This window comes from Leuresthes tenuis, unplaced genomic scaffold (genome assembly GCF_036924035.1).
Source record: "Leuresthes tenuis unplaced genomic scaffold, fLeuTen1.0.hap1 SCAF_18, whole genome shotgun sequence".
Classification (NCBI taxonomy): domain Eukaryota; kingdom Metazoa; phylum Chordata; class Actinopteri; order Atheriniformes; family Atherinopsidae; genus Leuresthes; species Leuresthes tenuis.
In genome coordinates, this window is record NW_027325372.1 from 9,578,868 (window position 1) to 9,604,508 (window position 25,641).

Consider the following 25,641-nt stretch of genomic DNA (forward strand, 5'->3'; position numbering starts at 1 on the left):
ATAATCGTTGTTTCTGTCTCCCTGCACAGATCCCTCCCCTCTCTTCAGATTCAAGCTCCCTCCCTCCTGCGTGCGCTGACATAGTCATTCTCACACTTCCACGCGCACACGCGCGCACACACAAACACGTCTCCCCCGCACACTCCCCCCGCCTTGCTGCTGTCTCATTCACTTCGGTACTCCATCCACGCACTGACTCCAACTCGAAGCCGGGGGGGCGGGGTTGGATATATACCTCCGAGAGCAGGCCACAAGCTACACTGAGACTGGACCCACTTGCAGTGCAAAGACCACAAGCAAGAAGACTCCGAAGCCGGGAGTAGAAGTACCAACATTTATCCTGGAGCTTAGAGAGAATAGACAAGCGAGACCACAACGTTTGGTTCTACGGACTGTCTGCTGGAGCTCCGATACAACCAATTTGTCACTTCGCTATACGCCAGTTTCTCTGGATATAGCAGCTAAACAAAGTTGGTAGTAAACTCTTTGGAGTTTGGTTAGAGTCGCATTATATTTTCTTTGCTTGTGAGAGTGGACTGCACTGAAACTTGGGATCGACCCGCTCGGGTCGGGTTTGGACCTGGCGCATTCTTTCAGCGGCTTCAAACACTGCGAAAGTTTTGGCCAGAGCGCAGATCTGAAGACTTTGAGTCGAGTCAGACTTTGAGATACACTCAGCAGCTGCTACCCGAGTCCAGACACCTGGACGACCGGTTAGAGAGCCACTGACAAGACTTCAAAGAAGAGTTTTCAAGGTAAGTGAAAGAAAAAAAAGTTTCGTTTTTCATCATTGCTTTGTGTTCTACATGTGTATTCGTGTTTGATTACAAACCAAGCCGACAATGTCTCACTAAAAGTTGCGAAGTGATTATGAGTGTTTGTTTCAGCAGATTTCTCCATTTAAAGTTGTGTGTCGCTGTCCGTGGTGCTGAAACTCTCAACTATCACTGTTTTCTGATTTCATGTCCGTGTAACGTGGATTTATTGCACTGATTTTGACGTGTGTTCAGCTTCTATGTCCAACACTGTTCCTATAACATTTATTTCCCTGCACGTCTGAACTGTTCAAAAGTCCTTCATTGATGCCTATGTAGCCTACTACTAGAAAAGTATTATTGTCATGCCGCTGGGTGAGGCGATCAAACAGAACAGCAACAGAAAGTTATACCATGGCAACGAGTCGCCTGATAGAACTTTCTGGTCTACTTGTGTTTAAATTGCATGACAGATTTGGGTGTGGTTGTGCAAAGTATTAGAATGATGACTTTCAAATGCATTTTCAGCTATATCTAAAGCTATTTGACAGCACCTTGTATTTTAAAGGACTCTTTGCTTTAATCAAAGTTTTACTAACTTGCACAGCAACAAGGACAAAGGCTGTGAGTGAAGAAGCCAACAGTCTGGGTTCAATTTTCTTGACTGTCTTTTTAGAAATTAAACATAGTCTAATAAATATGATAGAAATCCCTATAACGGTAAGCACTAATAGTTTGACTAACCAATCCTTGTCTGAATCTACGTAGGAAGATTATGTCAGCAGTCTGCTATGGTTTGTGTTGCTATTCAATGTTTTTGCTGTGACAAAGATTTATAGCAAATCTATTGGGTGGTCTAGTCTCTTGCACATGTGCAATTTTTTGCACCGGGTGCAGTAAAAGAAAGTGTGAGCAATCTCTCGATGAGTGATCACATGTAATGGCTGCAAAAATTGTTCCGGCAAATAGAGCTTCTTGCAAAGAAAAGAAAGAGATTGAGAAATTCTGATCTCTCATCGTTCTCTGTTTATTGCTGTCGCTCACATATACACATTCATACATGAATGATCATTCAGTCAAGGAAAATAACCCAATCCTGAACAACTTTCAGACTGAAAAGCTCAAATGTTACAGTTAAGCCAATGTATGTTAGGCTGGAAAGTCATAACTTAACACACCGGCATTTAGGAGGCAATAGTTTGCCTCATATTAACATTACTCAAAAAAATCTGTGTGCATTTCAGGCTATGCCATGAGTCTTTTCACAATCTCTGGCTCAGATGGAGCACACATTACTTAACCACCTGCAGACATTCATCTACAGCAACGGAAAATTACACATCCTATCAATGAATTCACATTTCGTATTGCTTTACCATGCAGCATTGCTTCACTTGTTCATACACCTAATGTGAGCTCTGTGAATCTTGCTGCATCTGTGATGACACAGGCTATTACAAAACTCTGTACCTTTGCATAAACAGAAAGCATGTCACAGATGGTAAAAATTGATCTGTTTTTCGCCCTGATCTGCAAAAAATATACTCTGTCTCCATAACAACTAACTTGCTCTTTAGACTGCCCGCTATGCAGAAGTTGTTGTTGACGACAGCAAATAGACAAGTCCAAAAAACAGACAGACAGGTTGAGTGTGGAGGGGGTGAGAGATGGTGAAAAGAGTTCTCTCGCCACAGCTGGACCACTCTTTTCACTCGGTTCCTCATCAGGTGCCCATTCATGGAGCTTCCGGTTGTTGAGGGGCGGGGGAGAGACAGACACACACAGTGACACAAAGCAGAGGTCTTTACTGAGTTACTCACAGAGAGGAGGGTGGCAGAGAGGGTGGCAGATATGTGAGGAACTTAATTATGAGTTCTCTGTATGAAAAGTGCAGGTGCTTCTCACAGTGGCTGCTGCTATAGGCATCAATTGTGCAGCTATATTTCTACCCTGCAATATCTTTATGATTAACCCCATGGTCACATTCAAATGCAAGCTTTTATTTAAGATTCTGAAATGCCAATATCCTCAATATGGATGCTATTAAATATTATAATATTTCACAGGAGATTTACTGATAATAGTGCCAGACATAAGAAACCATATGCAGGAAAACATGATAGAGCAGAATCCATATCCTGACTGCATGCGAAAGATGTTGCTGAGCAACAGCTTTAACTTGTCTCTGCTGAGCTCCAAGGAGCATCTCTCACTACCTATATTGAATACAAAGACTGAGACAGCAACTGTGCACATTTATTTCACTTGTGAGCATAAGGCATACAAAGGCAGAGGATAGAGTCCCTTCAAGATAAAGTATGGTTTAGACAAAGCATTTCTGCATAATGAGTAACATGGAAACTGACAAAATGAAGAAAAAATAAGAGTAACATGAACGCATGAAGTCTCTCTGCAACACACACAAAAAAAAGCATGATTAGAACAGGTTTTAGTGGTTGTGCATGCCTCTGCCTTAACATGCATGCATTCCCAATAACATGCTAAATACAGTGATATACATCATTTTATTCTATGCCCTGGTATACAATGTAGTAAATATTCCCAAAACAATTTGTGCCACTGCAGAGTATGTAATCACCCCTCGCTATGGACATGGATGAACCACTCCTCCTGTTTACTGCTTAACAGGAGAAGCACATTGCACAAATAATAAAACTACTAAGCGTCTGTGGTTGCCAGTGGCATAGCTTCTATGGACGTCAGACTGACGCACACAGTTCAGTGTGTGGGAGGAAAGAGCAAAAGCTTGGAGATACCAGCTTGCTGTGAAGGACTGTAATTGCACTGCTGCTGCAATTATGTCCCTGAGAACAGTGCATTTTAGATCATTAAACATACCCCTAAACAATGTGATACAAATCATAGGCAGATCACTGCTGCATAAATATTAGTTTAACAAAAGGTCCAATTAAAATGCATCTCATGAATACTGAGAAAAATGCATTGTATTTCAAGATCATTCCTACCCTGCATACTAATATCTGGTGTTGTTTCCCTTACATGTTGTTTTTCTGCAGATCCCTCTTTGATACAGACATGATAGACTGTCTGATGTACTAAAACCTACAAATCCAACAATTGTTCAGAGGGGTTGCGAAGATAAGCAAAGGATCTGAAACAAGTGCAGTAACTTGCAACAAAGAAGTTAAAGAAACAACCCTAGTCAAACCAGAAGTCACAGATTTAACATCAACACCATCCTCTAACTAAGCTGACCCAATGGCGTGGTCAGCTCTTACCGGCCCCTGCGTGGCCCTTGTCCTGCTCTTCTTCGGTTTGACCTCTGGGACCCCCTCCGGCCCAGCCTCCGCCACCTGCGCCACCTTGGAACAAAGCCGCTTCTTTGGTGTGTTCTCTTCAACGACCACCCTGCATTCAACACCATGCTCCTGGACCTTGCAGAACCCCGATCCTCGCCGCTACACTGTCTACATGAAAATCACCAAGCCCACTGAATCCTGCGTGCCCCGCCAGATCAGGACCTTCCAGTTCGACTCCTTCATTGAGACCTCCCGCACCTACTTGGGTATGGAGAGCTTTGATGAGGTTGTCAGGCTGTGCGATGCTTCAACCACTGTCACCTACCTGGAGTCTAGCAAGCAGTTCCTGCAGATCCGCAAGGTGGCCCCAAGAAACAGCCTGGCAATCATGGAGGGAGAGAATGATGTTAGCGAGTTCAAGGCTGAGTTTCTGGTCGTGGGGAAGAGGAACCCAAGCATGCCTGCCTGCCAGATGCTGTGCCAGTGGCTGGAGAAGTGCCTGTCAAGTAGCACCCATGATTATCCCTGTGGCATCATGAACACCCCCTGCCAGTGCTGGGAGGCCCCAAAGAGGAAGCCAGGAAGCTGCTACAGAGGCGGTGTCTATGTTGAGAAATGCACTCCTGTTCCCAAAGACAACGGACGCGATGCTGAGATCATCAGTAAGTTTGTAACATGACTTGTTTGAGTTACACCCAAACTTAAGTAAAGTAGTGAAAGAAAAACAAAGAATCTAAGGTAGCTTCAAAATGAAAAAAAGCAAAAACAGCATGTTCTGCTGTGTTTGTGTGGTTTTGCAATCACATTTACTAAGCTACACTAGAGGTGGGAAGTCGTGTTCCCCAAGCCCTCTCAGCTCTTTCTGAGTGTGTCTTTGGAGCTTCTGAGGGTAATGATCCATGTCTACAGAGCAGGAGTTCAGAGAGAGGATGTGCACTGTGCCACCACAAAGTAATGAGAAGTAAATCAAAGTTGTTAGAGGTGTTTGCCAGTGCATCTTTAAGCCTAAGTGGCATTACCTCCTGAACTGCACACTTTACTTAGCTCTCCATTTTGTCTGAGGCAGGCTTGTTGGGTTTGATGAATGGCAAGAAGTCGGGGTTTTAGGGGGGCATAGAGAGCATGTTTGTGTGTTAGACTGGAGGAGAGCTGAAAAGAACACAAAGACCTTGCACTCAGCTGGCTGTAAAAATCGAAGCAGTGCTCTTGTAGTTGTCATAGCAACGTGCCAGTCGGGCCTCACACACTGCTCTGCCACTCTGTTTGAACCAAGTGGTTAAAAGCAAACAAACAAAAATTTGAATTAAATATCCATCGGTTTGAGTGCTCAGTTCAACTCACAAAGAAATGTCCTTGTTCATTCTCTGCACATAAAGAAGATATTACTCACTTCCTGCTCTTGAACATGAAGTTAGAAAATGTTTGTTGAATTACGCTTTTGTGCACACCTTTGCTCAAACGCAGTAGTCTTGTTTGTGATTGCTATAATTTTGTCCAGCTTTGTTCAATATCCCCCCTCTTCTCGTGTCTTCTTCCAGAGGGCTGGGCTGGTTGGGGCCGTTGGTCTGTATGCAGCCAGGAATGTGGTGGTGGAGTCCAGGTGCGCAGCCGAAGCTGCCAGCCTGAGGACGTTGTGTGCGAGGGAACAGTTGAAGAAGGGCGTGCTTGCAATCCTCAGCCATGCATTGGTAAGTCCACCTGTAATTCAGTCTTTAAATTAGGAGCACTGCTGCAGTTGGGTCTGATTTAAAGTAATGATGCCTATAATTTTCAAATTCTCATAGGCAAAGAACGCAGCAGGAGCCAGGGTCTGCGGGCCATTGTTGGTCTGAAGAGAGACAGTGCTGTTGACACCAACCATGGCGCTGTTGCCACCCAAACAGGTGAGATAACAAGGCCCTGTTGCTGTAGAAGAGGATTTTAAAAAAGTATAGGATCAAAGTGCAACAGTGTTTAAAGTCGTTTGTCATGACACCTCCAATTAATGTTGTTCATAACAGATACTCATACAGATGAGTGGTCAGCCTGGAATGCATGCTCAGTTACCTGCGGAGAGGGCTGGCAGAGCCGTTCCCGTCTCTGTGCCACTTCCTCCTTGTCCACCCAGTGCACTGGACCCCTGCGGGAGAACAGGCCATGCAATAACACAGTCGTTTGCCCTGGTGAGTTCCTGCCTCCTCCTACTATGAGCATGATGGGGAGTAAGGCAAAAATAAGTTTTTTTGAAGTACACAGTGGAACCAAAGTCATCATCTCTTAATGATTACCCTTGATTACCCTACAAAGCCCTTCATCACAACAACCTTTGTGGTTATCTTTGTAGTTGATGGTGCTTGGGATGAGTGGACCCCCTGGAGCTTGTGCTCATCTACCTGTGGCCGCGGTTATCGTGAACGCACCCGCAAATGCAAGGCAGCTCAGAATGGAGGAGAGCCTTGTCAGGGTCCCTCAAGACAAACCAAGTTCTGCAACATTGCTGTCTGCCCAGGTGAGTCAAGCACCTGAACAGTTTGATTTTTTTTCAGTTGCTGATTGAGATACAGCAACACAGAATTTGATGTATCAAAAAGATGCACATCATCAAGGTCACATTGCCAAAAAAAATCCAATTATTGCTGGCCTTACTGCCATACTTAAAAATCTGTGATATCTGACTCCAGCTATGATACTTAACCCTTCATCTAAATGATTCATGTACAAGAGCTAATTAAACCATATAATGGTATCACCATCATCACAAACAGCAACTGCAGTGGCAGATTGTTATAACATCTGACTCATCAGAACAAAAGCCTCTGTAGGTATTAGTCAGTGGCTTTACAACAGCTGCCCATGACTCATACAGTGTTCATGGTCACTGAGTCCATTATAACTTTACTTTTCTTTTATTCTGCCACCTACTTGTGCAATGACGAGATTTAAGTTTAAGTCACAGTTACACTTGTAAGTTGTCCTCGGCGGTGGTCGTCATAAACAAGTGCATGCTTTTATTCCAAGTGACTTCTTAAGCTGAACAAGATCTTGTTGCAGTTACATTTTTCCATCAGCAGATGTCCCTGGGTACCACCAACACCTTACTGATGATGTCTGACAGGGAGAATGGGCAAAGCCATTACTGAGAGATGATTGTGTTTCATTTGAAACTGAAAACCTTAGGAAATTAAGCCATCCTTAATAGCTCATTCAATTTAATAGAAATTTCTATTTTGACCTATCAAAGTTCTTTTTTTAAGAATGCACTTTACTCTATGTCGTTTTTTTATCATATCACCAGGCACAATATAATATCAATAGTAATATACTTGTTTTTCTGTTTCTATGTGTTTTAGTCATTTCAGGTCTTTTTACAGTTGAGGGTTGTATTTTGTTTTTGTTTTTTACTATATAAGCCTGTTCACAGCTTATAATGCCCATAAAAGCTCAAACTTGACTCTACTTTTAAGGACAGTGGATCTTAGATGTTTAGAGATGCATAGAGTCATGCTTGAAGAGCAAATAACTTGCCTCTAACTTTCTTTCACCTTGAATTCAACCTGTGTACGTCATTCGAAATGTTAATAGCATCAGTGAGTTTGCCACTGATGTCTGTGGCCTGAGGGTCGTCTTCTCCTTGCATTTGCTAATATTCTCTTGTGTCTGTGTTCCTCTGCTTCCCTCTAGTGGATGGATCTTGGAATGAGTGGTCTGCCTGGACCGCTTGCTCTGCCTCTTGCTCCAACGGTACCATGCAGAGAACAAGAGAGTGCAACGGGCCATCTTATGGGGGCTCAGAGTGCCATGGCGGCTGGAAAGAGACAGCCAACTGCTTCCTGAAAGAGTGTCCAGGTACAAAATGAGACAAAAAATTGCATATTTCAGATTAACAATCCAAATTAAATATAAATTAATCAGACATATCTCAGCTCAGAGTTCATTTTATGAAATACTCTTCACAGTTGATGGACGCTGGCATGCGTGGAGCTCTTGGGGAAGCTGCAGCAAGACTTGTGGTGGTGGCATCCAGCAGAGACAGCGAGTCTGTGAAGGGCCTTTCTTTGGAGGAGAACGTTGCCCCGGTGAAATGGGAGAGCAGAGGCGCTGCAATGACAAGCGATGCCCTGGTTAGTGACTCCCAAACAATGAATAAGAGAAGTCTCAGTACAATTAGAGTACAACCCCAATCCAAGAGCAAACAGACACTCATCACATCATAACTGATTCTTTTAATTCTTCAGAGCCACATGAGATCTGCCCTGAGGAGAACACCGGAGTTGTTGTGTGGAAGAAAACTCCTGCCGGAGACATGGCTGCCATTGCCTGCCCTGCTGATGCCTCAGGTACAGAGAGACTCTGTACAGTGATACTAGATAAGCTTTAGCAGAGTAAACCGCTTACCACCCCCACTGCAGCTAAAACAAGTCCCTGCTTTTTTGTATTTCCAGGTCTGATTCTGCGCCGCTGCACCCTTGACGCTGTAGGGCTCGCTTCCTGGGAGAACCCAACTCACATCCAGTGTGTTTCCAAGAACTATGTGAACATTCAGACTCTGGTAAGCCTTGAAGGCAAAATTACAATGATAAATGTTTTGATTTCATGTACAGCCAAAAATTTAGATTAACATCTTTACTTTTTGTCTGTAGTCAAGGGACTACATCTCCAAAGTGCATATGGGGCAAAGTGTGGATGGCGTTGCTGAGGTGATTTCACGCCTGAGATTCTCTTCTGATGAGGGGGCCAAGTACAGCGGCGACCTCTTGGCTGTCATGGAAATCCTGAAGAACACTACTGAGCTATACCAGGGAACCAGGCTGAGACTGAGCAACGCTGATATGGAGGTAAGCTCGAACCACAGACAAGATTGGCAAATGCCTGACAATGAACATGCACATATTTAGAAATAAAATCACACAACTCTGTCTTTCTCATCATCTCTGACCAAAAATAAGATCTTCTCACACCTCTACCTCTATTTAATGATCTACAGAACTATGTCCAGACCATCAGCAACTTACTGAAGGAGGAACATCGTGACAAATGGGAGGAGGCACAGCTGGTAAGTGACAAGAGAGTGTCTGTGCAAGATTGCATATGAGCAGAGGAGAAAATAGATCTGTTGTGCTCATGTTTTTTATTTTCGATGAGTTTATGAAAGAAAAATATAGGAAGTGAGTTTACAGGAAGATTGTGACAAGTTTAAAATTAGGATGGGGTGTTGCATTTGCACTGATTAACACTGAAACAAGTTTTCTCTGACCCAAATATTCAATTACAATTGAGTAATATCAGATAATTGCAAGACAAAACCACTGAATTGTATGTGGGATTCAATATCATTTACCGCCACCTAATTTGTGCAATTTCATTAACTTTGTGACAAACTGAATAGAACTTTGTCTTCATTTAACCACCTCTTGTCACATTCCCTCCACACTTGCATGACTTTGTGTCTCTGTTCCTGCTAAAACTCACGGTTCCCAAGAAAGGCTACACTTAGAAAAGTTAGAAAAGCAGAAGACTCCCACATTAGAGAGTAAACACATATTTGTGCACAAGCTGAAAGCAGGAGGGCGAGATACCGAGGCCACTGCATCACTGAATCAGGGAAAATCACTACTCCCACTGCAATCTGTGTCTCCATGCCATCCTACATAGTGATGGCCGTTGTAAGGACACACAGACATCACATCAAATGCAAGAACACACCTTGCGCCCACATCGCTGCAGTTCTGCGTCAGAGACACGCAAGTCAGGCAGCCCTCCCTTTCACAGAAGAAAGAGAGGACAAAAAAAAACTGAGTATGAATCAACAGCCTGCCCATTTATGGCCATAAGGAAGTTCTGAGGTTGCATAGCAGCAAGAAGTGTTATTTTTTCAGTACACTGCTGAGCACTCTGAAAGAATAAGAACAGGCTCGAATTGTGCAAAGATAGATTATTTAGATGTGAACCATGTATTGAGTAATCAGTAGCTTTGTTAGATTGCACAATTAAATCTGTTGTGTTAATTGCATAGAATGCAACCAGACGTATGTGTCCTTGCTCATATTTGTGACTCTTCTCCCCCAATTCCTCTCTTCTCCATTTTCTTATCCAGATGGGTGCCACCATTAAGCAGTTCCTCCGCATGGTTGAAGACTTTGTGAACATTATCGGTATGCAAATGAGCGGCTTCCAGGAAATTTATGAAGTCACAGAGAATTTAGGTGAGCCCTAATTTCTTCTGCCAGCACCGCTCTGTTAATGTCGAGTCAAAATGATTTGTCCTCTCTCGAGCTAGAGAGTCCATCAATCTTAATCTGAGTCCATATCAGCAGCAGCAGAATGCATCAGTTATCATTTTGACAGATTGTCAAGTCCATCAGCTTTACTATGTGTAAGATGTTGTGCAGTATATTTGACATAACAGATATGAGATGTGGCTTTGACACAAACTTATCAGTCAGTCAAATACTGCAAGAATAACTGAGTCTGAAATGTAAACGTCATACACTAAATTACTCATGACTTGTGTGACTCAGGCTCATTGAAGGTGACTCTCACATTCTCAAAGGATTTAGTGGGAAATGACTGCAGCCATAAACACAATATAAGAAACCATCAGTCCATTCACACAATTCTTCCCCCTACACAGATGACGCCTGTGTGCTTTTTACCAACAAAAGCTCATGTCTGTTAACCTTTGTGCCTTTCAGTGTTGAGCATCCACAAGCGCCCCACGACCACAAGCTCCAACTTCACATTCCCGATGAAAGGCTGGAGAGGCATGCTGGACTGGGTCAGGAACTCTGAGGAGAAGATCTCTGTGTCCCGTGATGCACTGTCTATCAAACAGCCAGGTAAAATCAATCAAATGACATTTTTTCAGAAGAGATAAACCGATCTGCAGTCTTGTGGATTTGAGTCTAACAAGACATTTTGTGTTTCAGATGGCAACGATGCTTTTGTGACTGGTGTTGTCCTCTACAGAAACCTTGGTTCTATAATGTCCTTCCAGAGGTAATACAATTTCATTGCTTTTATATTTATGAAATTGGCCTTCCATGAAATATATTTGTGGTCACAAGATGGCGCTCCTTGTTCCAAGACTCATTATTTCTGTGTTCTTGTATTTTCTCACATTTATGATCTTGTTTTTATAACTCAGACACTGACTGTGAAATATTGTCTTTCCTACAGTAATACAACGCTGCTCAACTCCAAAGTGGTGACAGTAATCGTCAAACCCACCCCGACTCTCCTGTCAACCCCCGTTGAGATTGAGTTCCCTCACCTCCACAATGTGAGTCTCTAATGATTACGCAAACTAATGGTGCCTTAAAGAAAATATCAGCCCCCCCACTGGGTGTTTGTGTACCGCAGTGTGCACAGAGCCTGACATTTTGCTGACATTTCCTACCACACTCTGACTTTTACATATACTTGTGTTAGCTGAAAAATGTGCAAAAATCACAGCACAACCAAATGGTCACTTGATGATGTTCTGATGCAAGCTCATAAGCAATAATTAGTCTCTGCAGCTGATAAGAAGCTGTTTTTAGTTTCATGTAAGCATTACATGGGAGGGTGGTGAGAAATGTGGGCAGGTGGCTGCCAACAAGCTGTTGCATCTAACACGTTTATAGTAAGGTGTCCCAGCCTACGCATTTCCCTTTTCTGCAGAAATCCCTCTCACTGCTTTCTCCATCTGCCTCTTCTTTGCAGGGCACAATGAATGAGACATGCCTGTCATGGGACGAAAGCGAATCGTAAGTGTTAACTGTTGTTGTTTCTCTTCTTGAATGTGCATCAAATTGTCATCCCCATCTCAGGATGGCCTAGTCAGCTGATGTGGTGCTACTTGTTGTTTATCTCCTCATTTGTAAATAATTTCAGTTATCTATTTGTCCCGGTTTATGATCATTCAATCCTTCAAAGTCCAACTCTCACCAGGAAGAGAGCAATCATTTTTCATCCATATTTAATTTCAGTCATTCATAACAAGGGAGACAAAGGAAACCCAAGACATTATTTGTGTTGACCCTTCTCTCTCAGTCAGAAGGTTCAACTGATCTCTGACACACTTACTGCAAAGTCTCACAAACTTAAGAAATGACAACCATGATAGCCCTAAGTGACACTTCTCTCACACAAACAACACTTACAACCTCATTTACCACAAGCACCTATAGTTCACACTACTAAGGGTCAATCTAAAAAGAATGCCAGCTCTCCCTCTTTCTCTTCTTATTCATGTTGATATGTCATTGCAGATGATCATTTCTTTCATCTCGAGGGTTTATAAGGAAGTGTTTAGATAGAATAACCCTAGGCCCACCCTGTCCCCCTGTATAGTACACAGTTGGATAATTTCCTCTTTGATAGATTTGTATACTTGTGCAGGAGAAATAAGAATTGTAAATACACCTGCACGCACCCACCACATCTCTCCAAAAAACAATCAGAGTCAGAGTACAAGCAGAAGCAAAAATTAATTGAGAGAGAAAATGTAATTAACTCATATACTTTCAGAGGGAGGGCTATGTGCCTCTAGTCAAATTAGATTAATTTTTGACAGCGGATGTGATTAATGGCAGGATAGAGACAGAGAAAATGGCGGAGGATGGAGCTCTGGCTGATGGTAGAGTTTAGGGTCAGTGTTTACTCGCAGAGTTTTATATATTTGAGAGCACTCTGATCACAGGAAGCAGACCATTAGCTTCTCCAGTTCTGAACTATATCAAGGTAGTTACAGATAAAAAATGATCTGCAGCTTTTTTAAACCATAACATGGCTGCACATGCTTTTTAAAGCCTGCCTCACGATTCAACACAGTACACATTACTCTGTGTAGGCAAGTCCACTTAGATGCCATTTCGGTAAACTGTCATGATGATTTGGCCCTGCAGCTGTCCTCCTATGAGACTCTGAACCTGCTGGACCTGTTACCACCCTATATTCCCAAATGAATCAACCAAAGGGTGCTCCTCTTATAGCATCTCCTGCTTCAACACACAAATTCAAGTAGTGTTGCACTAAAAAGGGAGACATTACCATAAAATCACACTGTCTTCATGTTGTCAAACCTTGTATTCCATGAGGGAACATGCTGTCCTTTGTCCTCACTGAGCTTGACCAATGTTGCCAATATTTACATCTAGCGAGAAAAAAGTGCACATAATAAGAAAATATGCATATTATGTTGATGGTGACCTAACTGATTATGGTAAAGATTGTTAGTAATCTCATATGCATACAAGTTAGGATCAAAAGGATGCCTGACATGCAGATAAGCACCTCAAGTTTTTAAAAAAAATATTAAGATTTTTCTCTCAGAACAAGTCATATTCTCCTATTTTGCTATATAAAAGATAAAAGCAATATGAACCTGTCACTAGAATACATACATACGATTACTATAAACTGTTTATTTGCCTATTTATTAAAACGTTTTTTTCTTTCAATTAATATTTATCATAAAAATCCATAAAAACACATTCACATTAGGTAGTTGTCAGATCTCTCCTTTCCTAACCCATCGCTATCTTTCCCTCACTTCCCCTGTGCAGCTCTTCTCTGCTTGGGTCTTGGTCTGCTCGAAACTGCAGAGCGGTGCCCGTTCATTCATTCAGAACCAAATGCGTGTGTGACAGCCTCTCCACCTTCGCCATTTTAGCGCGCATCAACTTCGACTCGGTAAGTCATCTGTGTGTTCACAATAATGGCTTGTTTTTCTCCAACTATACATGTTAAATGTTTTCCTGCAGTGTACGTGTGAATGCGGTGCTGTGTCAATGTATTGGACTTGTTGTTTTCGAGTGGTTTGCTGTAGCGCTGCCTACCAGCGATTCTTTGTCTCCGTGCAGGTGCCGCTGATCGGAGAATTGCAGCCTGTCTGTATTCTTATGCAACACGTTGATGTATGGAAGTCGCATATAGATTTTCATAATGAAACGTTAAATTTCGTATGGAATTGACGATTTTGCAGTTGCTTGCAAATCTGATGCAGATTTTCTTGACTAAATGCGAAATTGGATTTTGCAGCATTGAGCAATAGCTTATGGTTGCTTGCAAGAAAATTAAATGACACGGACAGTAAATTGTTATTTCGGACTCTCAAAAAATGACTTTTTTTTGCGTTTCATTTAGAATCGTGCATCTTTTTGAATATGGTAAGGAAGATTATACAGAGTTCGTGAAGAAGGGGTCTCATTCCTCGTATGTTCATTGCCAAACTTTACCACTATGCATCGCTCTATTTAATGCGCAAAAACAATGTGTAATTTTCCTCTTTCGACTGTGCAGCTGCTAAAGCTGCTCGCCGTCCAGTTGCCTGGTAACGGCTTCTGCAGGGCAAACTGGCCAGGGTGATTTTTGATAACCAAGATCCTGAGGGGGGAGACATACACCCCCATCCCCTCACACCTCTCAACACCCCCAGGACAGAGGAAATTGTCTGCCCATCTCTGCTGAAATCTCATCCACAGATTTCTAATATTTTGTGGAACTGTTTTGTTTAAATTGGCACCCCCCAGCCAACATCTCCCTGACAGTAAAAAGGCAGCGGAGCCAATCACTTTGTCTGCCAATATCTCGGAATTCTCCATTACATTCCTTCTCGTTCCTCTTTGGCCACAGCAGCAAGACTGGAAATGCCAGAGAGGCAGACCAATGACAGACAGACACCCCCCCCCCCCCCCCCCCCCCCCCACCCCTTTCCCCTTCCCTCTTCCCTCTACATCCATCCTTTGATGTGTGCTGTGGACAATTTCAATAACATCTTCCACAGAAGCACACAAGGAACACCAGTGTGAGTTGGGAGGCACAAATGAAAAGGAGTGAGAGTGCGAGAAAACGCCCAGATGCTGCAGTGTGTTCGCTCTCATTCGATGTGGCCTTGTGTTAGAAACATAATGGTCCCATTAGAACAGCCCACATACTTTTAACAGCAGATGCCCTTGACTACAGTGAAAATAGGGGTCAACTGCACATTTATTTTCTTCCCTTACCTGCTTCAGATTTATTCAAAATGACAACACGTGATTTTGTCAAGGACAGGCAGAAGACGTGCCTCATATTTAGGTCAAACTGGCTGTCTGAATTCCACTTACTGGCCCATGCAACAAGATTCGACCTAGATGCAAAGACTGAGAGGAGACGGAACAGGACAAACTGTATCAACCATGTTATACCCCAGATTCCTAAAAACCGATACAATAAGGCAACTTACCATTCTGCTATCTGCCAGATTTTGAAACAAATTTCCCTCAGTAAATTCTACTTCTACTTCTACTGTGACAGGCTGGAATAATTCTTTATGGCTGAATATTGTACCGTTTAGATACTATCAAAGTGTCTAAATCAACCCTTTCTAGCAGTACTAATTTGATACCTGCAGATCAAGGAAACAAGAAAATGGTCTTCCATCTTTTCTCCTTCTCGAAACATTATTTCAAATACAATCACAGCATTTTTCAATGAGAAAAAAGATAGTCATCTGGTTCACTCTATGTAGTGATTACAACTTGATCAGAGGCTTTAGGTTAACTTGAGGCCTCATTAAAGCAATGAGGGTAGGTGTTATACAGCCAAGAATTATGGAAGCAGTGCAACCAATAATTATCTGTTGGGAGTTTGTAGGTGTGTTAGCCAAGCAGTGAGAGTTTTGTGAAGTCTCAAGGAGCTGAGATTTGTGTGTACAGCAGTGACCCACTAGACCTCCGGGTGAATGAGCAGCAAGGAGGACAGGCGATAAAACAACCCCTCCTCTGTTTAATCCACCAGAAGTTTGGTGCCAGGGCTGTTTGAAACATGGGACGGTCACCGCCGCTGGCAGCAGCAGGCGCTAAGCTGCTGTCTGAGATCAGAAGGGCAGGTGGTGGCAGATTAATGCACAGCTGATAATGGTCCACCTGTTCCGCCCTCCAGGGATCTACAAGGAGCTGCTGGTTGGCACAAATTTACCAAAAAAGGAGAGAAAATATCAAAAGGGGAGAAAAAGTGTATCCTCCTCACCTCATTTGCTGACTTGAAAGCTCAATGGAGAAACGTAGTGACCCAAATCATTTTGTCAGCTTGCTGTTCCATCTTTTTAACATTTTCACCTTGGGGTCACCTTGTCTCAGCCTTGGCCCGATTGTGCCATTCAGCTGTTTGCCTACAGGGAGCTGTCTGCTATTCCAGATAGCGCACATCTATGTGCTTGCTATTCTTTGTGGTGTGTGTGTGTGTGTGTGTGACTCCTATCACTGGTTTTCCCTCTGTATGATTTTCTTTGCGTGTTTGTAATCAGCTCTAAGAGACTTATTTGGTCTTGTCTTCCCTCTGCAGATCATGGACAAGGCACTGCTCCCGTCTGTGACTCTTATCGTTGGCTGTGGGGTCTCTTCTCTCACCCTGCTGCTCCTCATTATCATCTATGTCTCTGTGTGGAAGTAAGTAACGAGCAAAGTCCAGCTATGTCAGCCTTTGATATCATATGATGTGGTGTGTAGTTTCTCTTCCTTCTGCCTGCTAATCTCTAAACTCTTCTCTTTTTCAAACATTCAGGTACATTCGCTCAGAGCGCTCCGTCATCCTCATCAACTTCTGCCTCTCCATTATTTGCTCCAACGCCCTCATTCTTATCGGGCAAACTCAGGCTCGCAACAAGGTAAGGCACTAATCTGGCCAAACCTAACCATTTTTAAACCAGCATTTTCTCAAACTCTGGGACATAGCAGTGGCACAGACACACATTTCTCATCTAACCTCTCTGTCTCCCGCAGGTGGTGTGCACTCTCGTAGCTGCCTTGCTCCACTTCTTCTTCCTCTCCTCTTTCTGCTGGGTGCTGACAGAAGCTTGGCAGTCCTACATGGCTGTCACTGGTCGTCTGCGCAACCGCATCATCCGCAAGCGCTTCTTGTGCTTGGGCTGGGGTAAGAATCTTTGAATGTATCTTCAATAATTTCAACTGTGCTGTGTGAGTTTTCCTCACAACTTTCATATTCTGTAAGCTCTAATTAAAATGCCTATTTGCTGTCTTGTAGGCCTTCCTGCACTGGTGGTTGCTGTGTCTGTGGGTTTCACAAAAGCTAAGGGATACGGCACCGTCAACTAGTAAGTCCAGTCTCAGCCTTTCATTTTTGCCTCTTTTCTCAGCCTTCCCTTTTCTGCTTCTTCTTTTCTCTCTGCATTTATTTTTAAAAAGGCATTTGCTTTTGCATTAACATTATCCTTGCTCCTCTCTCCTAGCTGCTGGCTGTCTCTTGAGGATGGGCTCCTTTACTCTTTTGTTGGCCCTGCTGCAGCTGTTGTTTTGGTTCGTATTCTGGCTTTAATATCCCAGTCCATAAGGATACTTAGTCTGTTATATAAATGTATCTTTACATTCTCTCATCCATGATTTATTTTTTTCTTAAATAGGTGAACATGGTCATTGGCATTCTAGTCTTCAACAAACTTGTATCCAAGGACGGCATCACTGATGTGAAACTGAAGGAGAGAGCTGGGTAGGTCTTATTGATCTTGACTGCACACCAGAGTATTGCGCTTATCGCCCTCATCAGTGCCGTTACTGGTTTATTGATGATGTGCTTTGATATCAAGCCTCGAAATCAAACAACAGGAGTTGAGACTAATCTGCTGTTTTCTTAACCTGCAGGGCATCACTGTGGAGTTCCTGCGTGGTTTTGCCCCTCTTGGCCCTCACCTGGATGTCCGCTGTCCTGGCCATCACAGACCGCCGTTCCGCCCTCTTTCAGATCCTCTTTGCCGTCTTTGACTCTCTGGAGGGTTTCATCATTGTCATGGTGCACTGCATTCTGCGCAGAGAGGTGAGAAGAATTGAATTAGAGAGACATAGAAAATAAAAGTTGATTTGGATGGTTTCTATCAGGTTACATGAGCTTGAACACAACTAACTATGTCCTGAATTCTCCATCCATCTGTTAGGTTCAAGAGGCTGTGAAGTGCAGAGTAGTTGACCGCAAGGATGATGGAAATGGAGACTCTGGCAGTTCCCTTCACAATGGCCACCCCCAGCTTATGGTAAATTTCTTGGCTTATTGCCTTTTTAATGTCTTGAGTGCTTCTTTTATTCCTACATGAATATATGTACACATTAAGCACTAATAGAATGTTTTGTTCTTTTATCAGCAGTCTGATAACGAAAAGGATGGAGATTCAAGCAGACAAGGTAAGCCCCTTTTACAGCAACTTTTCCCTTATAGCCTTAACCTAATCCATTTACATTTCAATTTCTGCTGGTCTTGCACTCAAAACATCTTATCTTGCATGAAAAGATCATTTATTTATTGGACTGAATCTTTTAGGCGAGGCAAGGTTCCTACTCAGTTCACACTTTTTTCACAATTTTTCTTCAAAGGAATGATGAGCTCCGCTGAAGAGAAGATGCCTCCTCCTCAGATGCCTCTTCCCATGGGCTCCAACTTCCACACCCTGCCATTAAAGAGTAGTCACATGCAGGCTGTTCCTGAATACTCCAGCCACACTCTTACCCTGAAGAGAGAGAAAAGCCGCTTGGCAGGAGGAGTTGACCCATCTTGCGGGAAACCAGTGTACGTCTGCGAGGGAGAGCTGTTCAAGCAACTGGATGCAGATCTCGCTCACGCTCAGGCCGAGGGCAGCCTCTCTGACGGCAGCGGCTATGTTCTCATGCCAAACACTACCTCCACCCTAAGGTCCAAGCCTAAAGACGACCCAACAAAATACAACATTAGCGTGGAGCAACTGCCACAGGCCAGACTTATGCATCTTGGCGGGCCCTTCGCTGAGCCCCAGGCTGCCTTCGGTATGACGTCGATCCCTCCTGATCAAGTCAGCATGTCATATTCAGAGAGAGACTCACCCATCCAGAACATCCACAACATGTCCAGCGAATCTCACATCACCCACAGCAGCTTGGAGAACACCTTTGAGTCTATGAACTCCATGATGTCCAAGAGTGAGACCATCTCCACCCTGTCCATGAGCTCTTTGGAGGTAAGAATAGATGAAACAGTTGTTTTATGCTCTCTTGTGCAGTGTTGCTAACATGTATCTAAAACTAAACCGACTTTGTTTCTCTATCTCTTTGCAGCGACAGAAATCCCGTTATGCAGAGTTGGACTTTGAGGTGAATATTGTTTGGTTACCTTCTTGGAATTTCTAGTATATATTATATTATTATTATATTATAAGTATATATTATGTTTATTACATGAATCTCAGCAAGCACTAATTTTGAGAATGTTTTTCTGTCTTCTCTAGAAAATAATGCACACTAAGAAACGCCACCAGAACATGTTCCAGGACCTTAACAGGAAGCTACATCACGCTGAGAAAGACAGAGAGTCTCCTGCTTCTGACAGCAAGGTAACGCATCGTAATATTACGCTCATCACCCATTTCCATTGACATCGATTTTCACGAGATGCAGAACAAAAAAAGAGAAAATGAAAATCTGGGGACACAATACCATTTTAAAAAAAAAAAAAAAAAAAAAAAAAAGACTGATGTGAAATAAACTTAAAAAAAAAACAAGGAACAACATAGTGTATTGAACTATGGTTGTTGGCACCTTGAGGTCATTTGATTAAGGATGTATTTTCTTCCTTCCTTCTTACAGTCTGTGAGATGGAGTGTGTCATCAGGAGGAAGTGACAAAACGAACCACAGCGTGAGTGTTTATATACAACCTCACAATTTAAAAAATTATAGCCCATAGACAAGATACACCATCAGATCATGTCATCACTGCACATGCCTGAAAGAAGCAGGATTCACCAAAATAGCAGAATGAATCTCATTAGAAAGCTCATTTCATTTTGATTAAATCAGGTATTGCTCAAGGCTGATGGGTGACACCAGTGCTAAATTGTCTTCTCTTTGTTCTCCAACAGGACAAACAGCAGGCTCCTCTGGAGAGGCCATGGGAAGGAGTCCGGGGAGTACAGCAGTCACCCCCTGCATGGGTGCGCAAAGACCTGGAGCCCCTAGCTGCCTCACCTCTTGAGCTGCACTCTGTGGAGTGGGAGAAGACCAGCACCGCTATCCCCCTGGTGGGGCAGGACATTATTGACCTGCAAACAGAGGTCTGAGGGGGAGTAAGGGGGCTAGCAAAGCCACCTGATTTCACCTCAGTCACCTTTTTGGTTTGGGAATGGGATCCTGTATGGATAGAGTAGAGGAAGCCAAAAAAGTGAGGAAATAAGAAAGTAGGTCCCAGAATCAGTGTCTTCAACCCTCAGCCAGAGCAAAAAGGGAGGGAGAGAATGAGTGATGGAGGAGTGGGGGTGATAGTGATGGGCTGTTTAATGTAGCTTCTCTGTGTGGACTCCTATTAGAGTGCTCTAAAGGTCTAAAGGGTTAGTAGAGCGATCAGTGGAGTCCGTGGAGCAGGACTGTCTGTGGTTCCATTAACGCCTAACTGGGAGTTACCTGAACCCTGCAGCCTGAGTCTCAGAAGATGTGGTCGACATGTCTGCTACTTTTTTCCTTCAACTCAGCTTTGGAGAAAAATTAACAAACATTAAAATGGTATGTCCTCCCCGCTTCTCGGGGTGGGGGGGGGTGCACCCGGAACGCTTAGCTGCTCTTTTTGCAGCCAAGTTACCTTCCAAAACAAGACAAGGCAAGAGAGCATAAGAGGCCAGTTTCATGCTATAGTACTGTGCACTTTGGTTAATGGGCACACACATTTTATTTTGGTGCAGTGGATTATGATTTTTGTTTTCAGCTTTACTTTGTCAGTTTGTGTGTTTGTTACTTCCGTTTTAACATCTGGAACAACCGCTCCAGAATTGAAAATGAGACTCTCTGCAGAGAATGCAACATCGTTTTTCACTGTTGTTCTCACCACGGTTATTCTTATCAGAAATCAAACGATTATTGTTTTTGTCTTTATCAAGTGTATAGGTGATACTTTGATTTTTCTTTCCCCTAACGACAGTCAGGCTGAATATTTTTATTTTATTTTTTTTAATGGAAACTACAACATTCTTCTCTAAAAACAAAAGGATTCAATGCATCCATAATGTGTTAAGAGCCCATATGGACTGCATCGGGACAAACATGCGGAGTGGTGATGGAGGTGATGGTTGGTTAATCAACATTTCCTGGTTGCTCAAGTATTCTGCTTGGATACCAGTGACCAGCGCCAGTATGAACACAGACTCTCACACAGGAAGAGCAGTGCACTCTGGGAATAGCTGGATGGAAATGTGAGAAGGTGGGAAAAATCCTCCTTCTCTCACCTGGCACAAGATGCAGGCTCTTCCATGTTGTACATGTGGAATCAAGGGGTCAGTGAGGCCTTTCATCATCGCCCTTTTGTTTCTCAGCCTTGCAGGACTCTTGGACCGAGCAGAGGCTCCTGGCGCTGGTTTGACTTCCAGTGCAGCGTCAGGTCCTCAAAGACTTCAACACATTTGTGTTTTTAACCATCAGTGTGAAATAGTGCAATATGATGGGTGCTTGATGCTCAAGCAAGACTGATATTGTGATTTAGGCAGAGATTTTTCTTACAAATGTTTCAAAATTTTTATACCATCATATTTACAGAGCATAAAGATGCTTTATGAGACTAATGTATAACAAATCTGTATTAGCAATTCAAAGAATTTATTCACTAGAGATTTGTTCGCAGATAACTCCATATTTGGAGCACTCTGTGACTGATAGATAATTATACTTCTATAAAGCAAACATTATATAGAATGAATGATAGCCTATGATTATCTCTTAACTGTGCTTGAGAATATTTGTTATTACTCTCAGCTGTGTAGCGACGGGTAATAGAACCTCATGTCTTCTGTAACAATGTGTTACTGTAACTTAGCAGTATGTACTACCAGCCACTTTACCCGTCCCTTCAAATTCCTGTCTTGCCCACAGCCCAATTCATACCTCGAGTTACTTGTACTGAATGCCCATCTGTTTTTTCTTGTCACAATGTTGTTTATTATGTTCTGTTTTATCACCTGTAAATGTACAGTTTTCACAGCACAAAATGAATGTGACTTATTTCTAATAAAAAAAAAATACATTTATCAAATATTGTGAAAGTATGTGTTTGATTACTGGTTGATTATTTGTTCCATAAGTCCTGCAATATTCAGAGCTGCTGAACAAAAAAAAACTTTCTGAAAACCCAGAACTGAAAAAAAAATATCAGCACCTAAAAATAGAAGTTCGCACTTAAGATTACTAAGAAAGGTAGCTGCAGTAGGTGCTAATAGAGACAGGATTTTTAACTCCTGCCACCTTAAAGCTTCTGGCACACCTATCATACTCTAAATATAGACATGATAAGCAGGCACATAAAACGGTAATCTAAAAAGATGATAAAAGCATAATTCTCTGTTCTATTTCCAGGCTTCTCAGAGAGGTAAATCATTACCTAGAAAGAGAAAAAGCAATTTACAAAGTAAAGTAATCAGAAAACAATTTTAACAGAGAGCAGAATGATATTTAAAGATAGGACATGCTTTACAGCTTAAATTTAGCTTTGGCTACTTTATCTTCAGGACTGCCTCCTTCCTTTCTCTCCTCTCCATAATCAGTTCTTGTTCTTTGTTTCAGCTGAACCAGTACGCCACAATTCTGCTGCAAGGCATGCAAAGGAGATTTACATTATCCATTTGTGTCATGCTGTTCATTCTCCGAAGTCACCTTGAGAGCAGACTGGCCTCTGAGCAAATGGTATTTTGCTGTAGGTGCCATTTTCACTGCATTTAAATGTTTTCATCACATGATGTGCTCCATTTTTTGAATAATTGTATGCTTTCTAGAACATTTTGTGCTAATTTATTTTCGCACCCCAAGTCATCAGTGTGAATGTCTGTGCAGTCTGTTAATGATAATGAGTCAGGGAACTAATCTTGGGAGACAATTTTGCAGCAGCATGGCCTCTCATTTCTGCTTCTTTTTTGTCACGAGCTTCAAATTGTCGCAATCAGTGAGCAAGACGACAGCTTGTCGGAGAATTGGACAGGAAGGTGTAAAAAACAAGGAAAGACTTGGCTCGTTTTGGTCCTAGAAAATCCTGAATGACTCAAATAATAGGCTGCACCTCTGCTTTGTCTTGATAAGCAACATTACCATCATAACATTATGTCACCTGGAAAGGATTACATATTTGTTTGAGTTATAATGTCCCAGTTTGAACATTAGTAGGCCAAAAGGCATGTGGTACAATAAACAACAGTAAAACCTTCTACACATTTCTGGACAAAATAAGATCAATGCAACATCATCACTGCAGAGTACTGAAAAAAGTCTAATCACCTGTATTTTAAGAATTAATTTTTGGATTTTTGAATCCCTGCTGGGGCCCTTTCTGTGTGGAGTAATCGGGTATTCTGGCTTCCTCCCACTGCCCCCGTGTCAGATTGACTGGTGACTCTGGACTGACCGTAGGACTGAATGTGGATGGTTGTTTGTCTCGTTTGTCTCTGTGTGGACTGGTGATCCGTCCAGGTATAGAAAATGGATGGATGGATGAATTTAAAATGAGAAATGCTAGAATATCCAATAAAGAAGATTCTACTATATTTTGCTATTATGTGTTTGAGAAATCAATATTTTCTGTAAGATTCACCGGTGAATAGTATCTGTTAGCATTTTCAAAACCAAGTTCAAAAGTCTGCTGAAGGATGCTCAGCTGTGCATAGACATATTGTCATCATGGCTTGTTTTGTTGTGGGATATGATAATTAATGTAACTTTATTTTTTTTTCTCAATTTGACTTTTTTCTCTTGTTTGGTTACGTGTTAGTACTGTGTGCTCTGACTTACCGAGAGACTACAGGTATGAATTAGCCTGTAGCTATAATCTTGTAAAGTGTACCTAACAATTAAATTAACAAATAATGCATATAAATCTAAATAGATAAAAGGTTCTGCAAACAGATAAAGACACTGTTACAAGGACTAGCTAGTGACACACATACTTTATAGCCATATACAGAAATGATAAAAACAAATGGAGGAAAATTACATATTTCCTAATATCCACTGTATGAGAATACAGTCTCCCGTAGTCAATCTCGTAGTCAGTCAATCAGTCAAAGTACTTATATGCAGATGCATACAGTGTCTGTCAATGTGTGCATGTCTATGGATGTCATAGGCAGATTTCCAAAGCTAGTAACCTCAACCTGCCCACTCACACACACACACAACTACTGATTTTCATCTCAATCCCCCTTCGCAGGGAAATCCAGTATCAATTAGCACCTTGCTGGCTTACAGCAAAATTGAGGCTGTCTATTAATTGAGAGCTATTGCCATAGAAACAGGAGGTGATAATCCTTAAAATGGGGAAAAGATGAGAAGCTCTTTAATCTCCCAAAGAGAAGAGAAAGAGCATCTCTCTCTTAAAGGCAGTAATGTCCTCTAAATGGTTACCAGCAGTACATAAAATTATGAAGTGTGAAGCAGGGGAGAGGTCCTAATTACTTGTTGTTAAATAAATCTATTACATTTGAGGAAATTGAATATAAGGAAAATTAGACAGGGGCTGCATGGTGGTGTGGTGGCACCATCACCTCACAGCAAGAGGATTCCAGGTTCAATCCCCATCTGGGGCCCTTCTGTGTGAAGTTTGCATGTTCTCTGTGTATTTGTGGGTTCTCTCCAGGTACTCTGGCTTCCTCCCACTGTCCAAAAACATGTATGTAGGTTAATTGGTGTCTCTTAGGAGTGGTTGTTTGTCTCTGTGTGGCCTTGTGATGGACTGGCAACCTGTCCAGGGTGTACCCTGCCCCTGTGCCTGATGACTGCTGGGATAGGCTCCAGCCCCCCTGTGACCTGACCAATGGATTAAGCAGGTATGGAAAGTTGGACATATTTTTGTTGGCCCTGCCTGTTAGTTTTTGATGCTTCTTCAAATCTTTACACAGATAACCATCCAAAAACAACTTAACTACAAAGCAGTTATGAATGTGAAAAATTCTGCATCTTATTTCTGACAGGGACTCTGTGATCGAACAGTTTGACTCAAAGATCTCTGCAGAGCAAACACAGCTGAACCATCAAAGAAAGGGAGGAGCAGTGATGGTAAAGGAAAGCTTTGGATGCCTGAGCTTGAAACCACAAATGAGACGAGTTTTGGCAAGATCTCATTGGTGCCGTTTTGAGAGGTAACATTTTATCTGAGATACTGGTTAGACAGTATAATTATAGGAACCATTTCACAATTGAACAGTTTGTGCATGAATTAAGCAGTTAATTAGTATCCCTGCAACTTGTCAACATATTGAGGATCAAGACAGATGAATATCACCTGCTCGTATTGCATAATGTCTGCACACTGCTTTGACATTATGCAGTGTCATGTAGCCTTTGTGTATTGTATGTCGGGAGCTTCCCATCACAAAATCTTCTTCATATGCCCGAATTAGTCTGTTTTACTGTTTTGTTGTGGATATTTAAAATGTTTTGCGAATTTCTAAGAAAAATATAATTTTAACATTTCACCTCTATGATAATTAAGATAAAACCATCTGAAGATGTAGATTATGTCAAATGATCAAAACCTGTAATGATATGTGTTTGCAATTTAAAATGTGTTCACTATGTTAAGATTATAATGACAGATATGGTGTGTTTAATCATATTTTCAATATTAGCATCTAAAACATAAAAATAAGCACAGATCTCAACTTAC

General features: G+C 42.2%; 1 protein-coding gene across 3 annotated transcripts; it reads left to right on the plus strand.

Annotated features, from left to right (window-relative positions):
* The first annotated feature begins 280 nt into the window (after positions 1 to 280).
* Positions 281 to 22,015, plus strand: LOC140275455 (adhesion G protein-coupled receptor B1-like). Of its 3 annotated transcripts, none has more exons than XM_072370922.1 (32): positions 281 to 755; positions 3,794 to 4,698; positions 5,575 to 5,724; positions 5,821 to 5,919; positions 6,037 to 6,198; positions 6,360 to 6,524; positions 7,697 to 7,861; positions 7,972 to 8,136; positions 8,251 to 8,352; positions 8,458 to 8,564; positions 8,656 to 8,850; positions 9,000 to 9,068; positions 10,110 to 10,218; positions 10,708 to 10,851; positions 10,942 to 11,011; positions 11,192 to 11,294; positions 11,717 to 11,760; positions 13,561 to 13,687; positions 16,322 to 16,425; positions 16,541 to 16,643; positions 16,759 to 16,909; positions 17,021 to 17,090; positions 17,226 to 17,292; positions 17,397 to 17,482; positions 17,635 to 17,806; positions 17,925 to 18,020; positions 18,129 to 18,168; positions 18,358 to 18,974; positions 19,072 to 19,107; positions 19,242 to 19,346; positions 19,600 to 19,650; positions 19,874 to 22,015. In XM_072370922.1, exons 2-32 carry the CDS (start codon positions 3,996 to 3,998, stop codon positions 20,069 to 20,071), a joined length of 4,575 nt encoding a protein of 1,524 aa, XP_072227023.1. In that variant the 5' UTR covers positions 281 to 755; positions 3,794 to 3,995; the 3' UTR covers positions 20,072 to 22,015. The 3 variants fall into 3 exon arrangements, with proteins under 3 accessions (XP_072227023.1, XP_072227024.1, XP_072227025.1); XM_072370923.1 differs by having other exon boundaries at positions 18,132 to 18,168; XM_072370924.1 differs by lacking the exon at positions 19,600 to 19,650.
* Positions 22,016 to 25,641: the final 3,626 nt, after the last annotated feature.

Excerpts from the sequence above, each read along its gene's own strand:
- LOC140275455 (XM_072370922.1), top strand. The coding sequence starts at position 3,996 with ATGGCGTGGTCAGCTCTTACCGGCCCCTGCGTGGCCCTTGTCCTGCTC. Across the intron at positions 10,852-10,941 it reads ACTGTCTATCAAACAGCCAG|ATGGCAACGATGCTTTTGTG; the intron begins GTAAAATCAATC and ends TTTGTGTTTCAG. Across the intron at positions 16,910-17,020 it reads CTTCTTGTGCTTGGGCTGGG|GCCTTCCTGCACTGGTGGTT; the intron begins GTAAGAATCTTT and ends GCTGTCTTGTAG.